The sequence below is a fragment of the Lichenostomus cassidix genome, chromosome 1, assembly GCF_008360975.1.
Source record: "Lichenostomus cassidix isolate B80296 chromosome 1, HeHo_3.0, whole genome shotgun sequence".
In the NCBI taxonomy this organism is placed as follows: Eukaryota; Metazoa; Chordata; class Aves; order Passeriformes; family Meliphagidae; genus Lichenostomus; species Lichenostomus cassidix.
In genome coordinates, this window is record NC_139479.1 from 6,220,979 (window position 1) to 6,232,761 (window position 11,783).

Here is an 11,783-nt window from a genome sequence, read left to right on the forward strand (position 1 = left end):
TCACCAAAATTGCCCTTCCCTAAGAAAGGAACAGGATAGAAACTCAGAGAGGGCACTCATCTGACAAGTCTGTAAGGTATGATTGGAAAGAACTGCAGTTTTAAACTGTGATATGAATCCATTCTATGTGTGTGTTCTTCCCTTTAACTGAGCAGAAAATCTGGATATACTGCTTCTTGATAGGATATAACTGCTTCAACCCAGTTCTGTTTCTGCTGCAAGAATCTCTCAATTTATATCCTGCCTCTCACAGTGGAGTTGTTATGTGGATAATGGATGCTCTCCCCACAGGATGTGCCAGCTTTGCCCATCACTACAACCTTCTGGGAGAGGAACTTGCCATCTGTGCCAGGACTGCTAAAGCTGATTGGATTTTCCACTTTCTTCACCTCTGTGGCTGCAGCTGGGTTATTTGCCTACAAAAAGGGACTTCTGGTTCGAAACTGAAAAAGGTGCCAAATCAAATCCTCGCAATTGAGGCATTTTATTTTTCTCAGAGGGTTTTTTTTGTTGTCATGTACTTCCCTGTCTCCAAAATCTGAGGAAGAGTGAAAAGCAGTAGAGAAGATAAGCTGGAGGGAAGGGATAAAGAAGGGTGATCCATATTGAAAAGAATCCCTAGGGTCCAGGCCTAGTCCTAGCAGTAACTTTTTGCTTGTTGAATTTCTGGTGCACCAAGTGTTATCACCTTGAGGTTTTGATCCAGATCTCAAAACAGAAGTGCCAAAACACCTCTCTAAAGCCTATTCTGATGAGATTTCCAGTTGGTTTTTCTCTTATGTCTGAACCAGACCCTGAACTCCAGGTCTCCACAGACCCTTTTTGCACTGTACTGTACAACAACATCTCTGGTTGTAAACAAAGGATTTCTGGCTTCTTGTGTGGTAGACTGAGAAAAGAAGTCCATAGCTTACAGGATAATTAGCTAGTTCATCCAAATTACTGGAAGGAACTGTTAGTGTTTTTATTTTTTACCCAGATGTCCAGAGCCCAGGGAGCACCTAAGGGACAAGCCAGGCTAAATTTATCCATCTGAGCTATGCAAGTGCAACCATAGGATGTTGGCATTTCCGGTGGCATACAAGTCCTACAGTGAGTTAAAGGACAGTAGTTCTGCTGTTTTTGGCAGTGTGGTTGAATTTCAGGCTCCCTAGCTGTGTTCACAGCTGCCTGGCACAGCAGAGCTCCTGTGGTCTTCTCAGTCCCTGTAAGCACCTTGAGTCTGTCTCTTGCCTATCAGGGCACAATGGACTTGAAAATGTAGTGTTAGCATTAAACAAACAAAATAAAACAAACAAACAAACCCCCCTGAAACAGCAAAAAAACCAAAAAACCCAACACAAAACCCTACTTACCTGCCCCTGAACTCTTGCTTCATGTGAACGCAGATTTGCTGATTCAGAGCTTTGGTCTCTCCTAACAACCATATTGATTGGTTTAGCACTTCCACTTCTGCCTGCTGTGCTGTGTTGTACTGACTGTGCACTTTGGTAACTAATCAAAGATCTAAATGATAGTGAGATCAAAGAGAGCCATAGATACAAGAGTCACGTGCAAGTGCTTCTGCCCTCCGTAGCTTGGTGCTGTTTAAACAATGCACAAAAAAAGGAGAAAGTAGAAATAAAGAAGGAAGGATGCAGGGGTGATGGGGAAGTAAAAAAATCTACCCACCAGAACCTCAGTGCCTTCTTGTCAGTGTGTTGCTGCCTTGTTCTAGCTATTTCTGCTGTGTTACTTGTGCACAGCACAAAACAGGTATGGCTGACAACAGGATCTGGTGCACATGAAGTTGGAGATGTCTGGAATTTTTCAGGGCCTGTTTGCTGCATTTCTCCCTTCAACAAGTACCAGTTTATATGTTAAAAAAAAAAAAATTAGATTGCAGTAAAGAGCCATGGGGGGAAGTATAATAATAAATTCAGCAACTGGTGTGAGCAGACGGTGGAGGAACTGTATCACCAGTCTCAGACAGACTTTTTGGGGCTAGCATCTGATATTGCTTGTATAGAGCAGTACTTCCTTCTCCAAATAGTCCCATGGAAATTTACTGAACTACTTGGAAAGCTGTAATATTTGTGAGCAGCACCTCGCTTTCCGGCCCTTAGGTTTTGTTCTTTTTAACTTGATGTGCCAGTTAAACATCATCTTGTAGCAGCAGCTTGGATTTTATCACAAATGAATATCCTCATAACAGCCTTTTAAAATGCATGGGGGAACTTTTCAGGCATAAAGATCTTTAAGGCAGAAGAAGAGTGCAGCAGTGTACATATGGCCTCTCTCGTATCACATCGAGCTCTAATTTGCTGGGACATTTGCCTACTGCAGAGAGTTTCTGCATGGCTTTCTCTCCCTGTGATTTATTTACTAAATGAATTAGGAACTGAAAGCTGAACGGGAAGTTCAGAGCTTTTGCAACTCACACGATTCCCAGGCCAGAAATAAACACAGGAACCTAAATTTGGGAAGACATTTTTAAAATTTTGGCTCCAATATTTGTAAGTGCTAGACATTGAATACATACTTTACATATAAAGAACTGCTGCATTTGCAGATGATTTCTCTGCCAAAACTGTTTGGAATTCATGTCCTGCTTCTGCCCTAGAAATACTCTATATTCTCCAAAGGGGAGCAGATTCTTGAAACTAATGAGAATAAATCGGTTTTATTCACATCCAAAATGTATTTCTCCCTTCTTTGCTCCTGAATCTGGCAGAGGTTTTCCCCAGTTTAACAAGATCATGTTGTGTGCCACAGGGGCAGAAATTCCAATCAAAACCAGAAATGAGGTGGTTAGAACTGAACTGAATCATAACCTAAGCTTTTGATGAGATTGCTGAATTAAAAAAAAAAAAACACTGAAAAGTTTCTATACTTACAAATCTTTTGTAGTTTCAAAGTGAAACAAAAATGGAAAAAAAAAAAAAGCAATCCCACAATGCATTTCTCATTCTGCTACAACCAAAACATGTGAGGTTTGGAATCTCAAATTAAATTTGGATTCCCTGAGATTTCTAGTCAGATCTGGTTGGAGCTTGGAGGTCTGAATTGCAACATCTGTATTAACACTCTAAAGTCTCTGTCTTCTTCCTTGCAGATTGCCAAAGCTTTAGGAAAGCTCTCTTTGTCTTTACAGCCGTGTCTTGCTATGATTGTGCTGTGGACCTTACCACCAGTATGGGATTAAAAAAAGGATTTGCCGCTGTTTTCTCAATATTTTCCACACAAGAGGAACACGTGGCACCTTGTGTACGTGGATGCCAGTGTGAGGAGTGAATTGACAAATGTGGGTAGAGAATCAAGCTGCTTCCCTATGGGTAGAGGGAACTGTTAGCACTGGCTTACATTTTTGAAATTAAATTTCATGCCAACCCTTTGAAGAGAGGAATGAAGCCTGTTTTAACGAGTAACCAGTCGTGCTGTATTCTTAATTTATTAACACGTTTGATGAGACAACTGCTGTCATGAAGGTTCCAACAGTTTACCAGCTTTGTAAAGAGTACTATAGGAACAACCATGGAAATAATTGTATTTGTCTCTTATGGACTGAACTGTGTTACCATACATATTTTGTAATGAGTTTACAAAAAAAAAAGAGATTAACTTTCCTGTACACTGTTCTGATAGTCGCTGTACATTGCAAGGAATGATGGGTCATGGCATAAAGGCCTGTGTTAACCAAAGGACTTGAAATCTAATTGTATAAGCTACTCAACAATAACAAGGATGTGAGCAATTTGAGGCAGCCCCCTTGTCTTCCCTTCAATTTGTGCAATTTTTCCCTCAGTGCAGATCTTGATTCCAAATAGCACATCTGCTCTCAATACAAAGACATTAATCAAGTAATTAGGTACATGTCTGAGCATTGTCCATTGTCCATCACTGGAACCCACAGCCTGGACAAGAAGTAGTGAGGCTTCTGTTAAAGAAATCTATCTGTGTCCACAGTGGGACTGTTGTTTGACTGAAATAGGCTTTACAGATGTGCAAAAAAATTAAGATTTTTTTCTCTTTCTTGAGACATGAAGAAGAAATATTTTTGAGGAAGGAGGAATTGTATGACCTCCAGAAGTACCAGGGAGTTGAGATTAAATAACAGATCTGCCACTGCTCTTGGGCAAGAAGCAAACCCCCTGAAATCACAGATTACAAATGCTCACAAATAAACCTGACCTGTGTCCAAATGAACTAACATTCCCTCTCCCATCTCCACCACCTTAAGATCACCTTGATCTTCCTTCTGTCGAAGAACAGATTGTAAAAACGAGACAGCCGAAGCAGTCTTGCTTTCAGAGTGTTTCTCCCATGAATTTCTTTAGGCATTGTCATAGACTGCCGCTTCTAGCGTGTCTGCTGTGGTCATGTGCAGGTCAGTGCTCAGTGGTGCCTGCCTCTGTGTTTTGGGAAAAAAAAAAGAAAAAAAAAAAAGAGTGACTTCACTTTGCAGGAATATATATGCTGTGTGTGTGATGAATTTGTGCCTTTTATAACTGTAGCATTTTCTAAAGTGCCTCTGTGGTGACTGTCTCCCCTGGTTTCCTTCTTCAGCTCCCTTTTCAATAGGCTCTGCAGATATTTTTATCTGACAGCTGTGAAATTTTTTTAACCTTAATTAGAATCAATAAATATTGTCATGTCACATGCATTGTTTGAGGCTTTTCTTTTATGGAAGCCCCTTTTGACTTGGCTTGTTGTGGTGTTACTTACTGACACAGCATTTTGAATTTTATACTGAAACCTGTGAGGTGACTTTAGCTTTTCTTCATAAAGAAAAGCTCTGTAAGGAAAAGGACAGGATAAAAAAAAATACAAAACCACCTAAGCAACCCCCCAAAACAGTCCAAAAAACCTTACCCAACCACTCAAATACACAATTAAAAAAAAATCAAACCACATTTGGTAGTAGTATTGAGGACCAACTGTCTTACACTTATGAATTAGTTTTTATTACTGGAGGGCAGGTGGCTCAAACTGAACATAGGAAGAAACAGACCTCGTACCAAATACTGTGTGATGTAGACATAAAAAACCTGGAAGAGGGACCAAAATCATTTAATTTCATCCACTAGGTCAGTGACAGTGCTAGAGAGATAATGGAACTGGAGAACGAATTTGCTCTTGGGAAGGGATCTGTGTTGCACAAAATCATAGGCCATGAATACTGGAGGAAGTGTAACCATCCATGTGAAAAACATCAAAAGTGTGTAGTGCTCTTTTTATGGGCTCAACTTTCAGCATTACAAGGTGTAAAGGAGCACAAGTAAAATGAAAGCAAATACCCTCAACTAATCCTTCACACACTCTCTAAAGCACCTGTCCCCTTAGAAACATGTCAGAACCAGCAATGCATTTCACAGCCCTCAAAGCAGCCAGCAAGTGCTTATGACTTTAAAACATTGCTGCTGTTCTGGGTTTGCATGGCCAGGTTTTGGTAGCAGGGAGGCTGCAGGGGTGGTTTCTGTGAGAAGCTGCTGGAAGCTTCCCCCATGTCCAGAAGAGCCAATCCCAGCCAGCTCCAGGATGGACACACTGCTGGTCAGGGCTGGGCCAGTAAGAGATGGTGGTAACACCTCTGGGATAACAAATTTAAGAAGGAAAAAAGGAAGTTATTGAACAGATGTAATTGCAGCCAGAGAAGAGCAGAGTGAGGATATGAGAGGAACAGCCCTGCAGACACCCAGGGCAGTGCAGAAGGAAGAGCAGCAGCTGCTCCAGGTGACAAAGCTGAGATTCTTCTGCAGTCCCTGGTGACACCATGGTGAGGCTGCTGTGCCCCTGCAGCACATGGAGATCCCTGGGGATGCAGAGATCCACCTGCAGCCTGTGGAGGAGACCCAAACTGGAGCAGGGGATGCTGAGAGGAGCTGTGACCCTGTGGGAGATCCATGCTGGAGCAAGGTCCTGGCTGGGAGCTGCAGACCCATGGGGAGAGGAGCCCACCCTGGAGCAAGGTCCTGGCAGGACTTGTGACCCTGTGGGAGATCCATGCTGGAGCAGGTTGTGCCAGACTGACCCCATGGAAGAGTGACCCACATTGGGGCAATGTGTGGAGAGCTGCTGCCCATGGGATGGACTCACATTGCAGAAATTCATGTCCCCTGTGGCAAGGATCCCACTCTGGAGCAGGGGAAGGAACAACGTGTGATGAACTGACTGCAAACCCCATTTCCTGTTTCCCTGTGCCACTGAGGGGGAGGAGGGAGAGCTGGGAAGGAGGAAGAGATAAGAGAAAGGTGTTTTAAAGGTCTTGTTTTACTTCTGCTCTGATTTAATAAATAATTAATAAATTCAATTAATATCCCAAGTTCAGCCTGTTTTGCCCATGATGGTATTTGGTGTGTGATCTCTCCCTGTCCTCATCTCAACTCAGGAACCATTTGTTACATTTTCTCTCTCCTGTCCAGCTGAGGAGGGGAGGGACAGAGTGGCTTTGGTGAGTGTTTGCCATCCAGCCAGGGTCAACCCACCAGAGTCCTTTTGGTGCTGAAACCCAGCATCATGAGGATTTTGAGATAAGGACAGTCTTTGGGAGAGGAACTGGGCAAAATATGGACTGAACAATGTTAGAGAGTAGAATGGTCTTGGTGAATTTTTTTCTTGTAATTATGGTGAAGGGACAAGGCCTGGATTTTGTGTAAATTGCCCATTTTTACTCTGTGCTGTGATGATGTTATTTTGATTTTTGTGGGGGGAATTTTTGTCTTGCCTTGTTTGGTTGGTTTTGTTGATGTGAGTGCAGGTTGTGTGATGAATGTGGATTTTAAGGATAATTCTGACATTCTTAAATATGTGATTCACAGGGATGAGGGGTGGAAAGTGGAGTCAGATTTAACCTGCCTCTTTAACCCTTTGTTCAGACATATCCTGGAGCATCCCAGAGGACATAACTGAAATGATATTATTATTAATTCAGTTATTTACAAAGCTTTCAGTGTGCATTTCATAGACTGTGTCAGCCAAGGGGCACTTCATTATTTCCATCAGTCTGGCATACAGAAAATTAATGTGGACAAATTAATACAGAAGAAATCCATTTTGTTTAACATCTATAAAAGATACAAATACGATTTCCCGAGAAACCAATTAGAAATCCCACTCATTGTTTAGAAGAGGATAGGATGTGTGTGCAAATTATTTGACTAAATCATGCAAGTTATGAGAGCTGAGGATCATTTTTTCCTCTTGTCTGGTGTAATTATACCAATTGCTCATCTGGAGCAAATCCCAAAATGTTGGAGGGACTGATGAATTTTGCCTTCTGGCTCAAGACAGGATGAATTCCCCCTGGGCCTGTGGAATTGCCTCAGAAAAAAAAAAAAAATAGCATCCAAGAATGATAGGCAAAGCTGGCCTCAGATTGTAGAACCAAAGTACAGTTTGGTATCTGCTGGAAACAAGACGTGTTCTTTCTCAGGTTGGTTCTGCTCTGTGGTGTGGGTGTGGAGGGGAGTCCTCATCTGGTGGTGCAACCCATGCAGGTGCTGTAGGTCTCCTACAGACATGTCCTCTCACTGTCTCCATGTAGGAGGGATGGATGGGATTTTGAAATCCTGTATCTCAGTTATGTGTTTGAAGTACGTGGAATTTACTAGCATCTCACCTTTTCTGCAAAGATTGCATATTTACTCACCTAGAGGGCAGTTCATGAGCCCAAACACAGTTGCCTTGTGCCTCTCAGACATTCCAGGACACCTTGTTCAGCCTCCAGCCTCCCCAAAAGGAGGCAGCTCTTCCAGAGGCCCAAGGGGAAGTGTGTCCTAAACCAGCCCTACCTGGTGACACAGATGTTCCTTGGGTACCAAAATAGAGAATTTCTACTCCCACCAACTGCTGATGGCAATTAGGTACTTCTTGGGGCATTAAGCTTTGAAGAAATGCAAACAGGGATGGTGTGGACTCTGTGAATATAACATGCTGCAAGTTAATGGGTTGCATATTAATAGGTAGCTGCACACATAATATGTTAGTACACAGCTGTCCTTTACCCAGGCAAGCTAGAGATGAATTTGTCACTGGAAAAAGAGCTGTGATATTCTACTCATAATATTAGCAGTGTTTTTTAGAAAAGCCTTCAGTTAGCAGCTGAGTGCCAAGATAAGCTGTAAAAAAGTACACCTGAGTAAGAGGCTTTGTAAGTTGATTTTAGTGTGCATGATTTGTACAGTCAGTGGCAATAAGCTATTCTGAAGCTAGGCTAGAAAAAGCTCAGAAAAAAAATTTAAAAATAATGTTAGAATAGTTTGGGCTGGAAGGGTTCTAGAAAGGGAATCTTCCTAGGTCATCTAGTCCAAACCCCCTGCCATGGGCAGGGATATCTTCAACTAGACCAGGATGCTCAGAGCCCGATCCAGCATGATCTTGAATGTTTCCAGGAATGGAACTGGAGCTTCTCTGGGCAACCTGTTCCACTGTTTCACCTCATATCTGTCTAAATGTATCTTGTTTAGGTTCTAAACCCTTTGTTGTATCACAACAAGCCCTGCTAAAAAGTCCCTCTACAGCCCTTTTAGATACTGGAGGGTTCTCCAAGGTCTCCCCAGAGTCTCCTTTTCCCCAGGCTGATCAGCCCCAGCTCTCAGCCTGGCTTTGTAGGAGAGGTGCTCCAGACCTGTGATCAGCTCAGTGACCCTCCTTTGGACCCACTCCAACAGGTGTGTGTCCTTACTGTTAGATGTCACGCTTCCTGTGAAATACTCACTGTCCCAGCCAATGGGTCTTTACCCAGTGCCATGCTGGCTTATCCCAGTTTTCCATTCTTCCTGGCATTGCTGGAAGAGGCAAAGCAGGTTGCTTTGAGCCCGAGCTGATCTCACTCTGTGTTTTGACAGAAGGTGAGATACTATTTCTAATTTAGAAGCAAATGGTATTAGCTTTCATCCAGGGCTGGATTTTGCTGTGTGCACAGTGAATTTTCTGATAGCGATGTTTATAATCCTTTCTTAGCTGAATGGCCCAAACAAAATAATCCACATCCACCCAGCTCTATTTACTCTGACATCTACAGGGTCTGTAGACACCCTCCCACCATCCCTCCAGCTTTGAAGGGGAGAAAAAGCCTCATCCAAATCTAAGTGATCCATCTGACCTACAGCAGAGAGGGGCTTAGCAAACACACACCAACCTCATCTGCCCAAAGGTACAATGTCACAAACTTTAGTGGTATCTTTGAAAGGAAGAGTGTCTCACTGAGTGCCATTTCCCTGCAGCAGCAGAGACTCCAAGAAGCACTTGAGGATGTGGTACCCAGCAGAAGCAGCAGCCTTTAGTTTTGATGATTTAGTTTGTCAAGTGGTTTTGTTTGCTCCTGCCCCTCTGCCTAATGGGATTCAAAACTGCACTTGAATATACTCTGGTGCTTGTCTGGGAAGGAGTAGGGAAAAGGAAACATATCAATAATGCACTGAGGCATCCTTGTCAAAGCTCAGGCTGTGCCCAATTTGCATATGCTCCAAGTTGTAAGAAAACACTTTGCACAGCAGCATTGAGTTTAGCAGAAATTACATTATAATTTCAGATGTGCAAACTCCTATTCCAGGTCTGAGGCAGGGAGGTGTCCCATCGGGCTGTGCAGTTATTATCTTAAACAATTGAAGTGCATGCTTGTACTTAATCAAAATCAAGGGAAGACATTGCTCCAGCCTCCACTAGCCAGTTCAGTCCAAAGTGGAACAAGAATGTTTAAATTAGAAACGATATTATTTCCCAATAATACTTTATGAGATGGAGTTTGGCCAGAGCAATTTTTCAGAGTGTGGATATTTGTGCCAGCACCTCTATCCATCTCTGCAAAGCAAACTGCATCGACACAAACCCCCTTCTTGGAGGAGGGGAGTGTCCAGGTGCATTTGGGATCTGTGCTCACACTTTTCTTCCAAGCTCCTTTATGCTGCCAAGCAGGAGAAAGGACTCAAGCTGCCCTTTGGAGGAAGTTTTGCAGTGCTGGCAGAGGGGTGGTGCCTCAGCCATTTCACTGCTCTGATTTCTGCCAGGGACTGGCCAGAGCCAGGAGGCAGAGGCTGCAGGGATGGAGTGTGGCTTTCTCTGCTTCCCCCAGTGTGGCATATCAGAGCTTGGAGATGGGTGAGGTTTGGTGCTGAAAGCTGGGGACTTGCATCCTTTCCTTTAGTGTGCTTTCCTTACAGAGATTGATATTTTGGGCACCTGACAGGAAGCACCAGTCCAGAAATGCCCACAGAGACCTTTCTGCAAACCAAAGTGTGAAGCTTCTGCCACATGCTGTCAGTGAGGTGATAAAATGGTGCTGTTAGGTAGCCCAGAAGATGACAAGCTTTATTTCATCCCTGAGTCCTGCTGTGCCATGCTGGGCTGGCCATGCAGCTCTACTGTCTGCAGCTGCTGTGTGCTGACAGGAGTCCTCCTCAAATGCTAGCCTCTGCCTTCTGGAATTCAGCCAGTGTCCTGGATTTAACCAAGGTTTTGATGAAAATGATGGGGCTCAGGCTGTAATCCAAGGAGTTCTCAAATGAAATGACCTGGCCATGGAAGTCCAAATGCCAATACAAGCAGCAATTATATCCTTTGCTTCATTTTCAACCCCATCTCAAGTGGCAGCTGTCCTCTTGTACTGTGAGTGGCAGGCACATTTCATAAAGATGAACAGTGGGAAGACACAGATGGCAAAGGGCACCTGACTTATATTTTCTTGTGTTTGGTAAGGTCATGTGCAATGAAAATTCATGCCCCTGCCTGATCTGTTCATTATAGGCTGGGGAACACCACATCCCTGGGACTCTGGAAGAAGAGATGAGTGGTTTGAAGGCACTGCTGACCTCCTCTGGCACCCAGCAAGGCACCAGCACTGCTCTGCTAAAGCTTCCCTGTCCTCTCATCAGTCATGGGCTCTCACTTGGGAAACTTTTTCCCTGCTCCTTCTCTGTATCCTGGGTTACTCTGCCTCTGTGATGTAAGATGAGTCAGAAAAACCAAAACAAAGAGAGCAAGAAACAGGGAACAGAACTTGGAAAGCCAAGGGCTACAAATAAAGAGCAGAATGGGAAATGCAGCTGGAGCCTGAAGCATTTTTTGCCAAGTGCAGGAGCTGAGTGGGAAAAGAAAAAGTTACAGTTCACTCACAAAGGGCACATTTGATTTCCCCTCCTGGATTTCCATCAAGATAAAATTTCCTCTCTGTGTGTGTGTGAAAAGCAACTGGTGCAGGAGAGAAGCAGAAGAGGACTCTCTAGTTTGTCCATTTGTCTATTTTTGGATGCTGCAGTCAGGAGTTGGGAGCTGAACTCTGTGCAAAGAGCATCAAACCAACCCCCAGCTTGACCCTGGCATGGTTTCTGGCTGGGGAAAGCCCTTGCTGTCAGGCATCAGAACCTGGTCAGTGGAACATTGGAGCGAACTGATGGGGAACCTGGATGTTTAGGCATGCCAGACTGTGCAGTATTGGCACATCACATATTTTTACTCAAATATATAATGTTAATTTTGCTGGTCGTTGCAGGTATGCTTGATCCTGGGAAAAGGTGTGAGCCTGGGGGCTGAATCAAATATGGATTGAAAAGTACTGCTGGTGAAGAACTATCAAAGGACCAAGTGAAGGCAGCAACCTCTTCCTTCTCCAGAGTGGATTTTCATGGAATTATAGAATTCTTTGGGTTGGAAAGCACCTCAAAGATCACCTTGTTCCAGCCCCCCTGCCATGGGCAGGGACACCTTTGACAAAAAGAGCTTGCTTAGAGCTCCATCCAGGAAAACCTTGAACACTTCCAGGGATGAGCCATGCACAGCTTCTCTGGGCATCCTGTCCTTCACTGTTT

The 11,783-nt window shown here is 43.7% G+C and overlaps 1 protein-coding gene across 3 annotated transcripts in view; it reads left to right on the forward strand.

Annotated features, from left to right (window-relative positions):
• Positions 1 to 4,636, forward strand: part of LOC146444138 (amine oxidase [flavin-containing] B-like) — a 50,536-nt gene extending 45,900 nt beyond the window's left edge. The window contains exons 15-16 of one of the 3 annotated variants that reach the window (XM_085048722.1): positions 292 to 452; positions 3,095 to 4,636. In XM_085048722.1, coding sequence (XP_084904848.1) covers positions 292 to 447 — 156 coding nt within the window. In that variant the 3' untranslated portion in view covers positions 448 to 452; positions 3,095 to 4,636. Of the gene's footprint in view, positions 1 to 291 lie in introns of all 3 variants that reach the window. The other 2 variants (XM_085048716.1, XM_085048706.1) reach the window with 2 other exon arrangements.
• Positions 4,637 to 11,783: the final 7,147 nt, after the last annotated feature.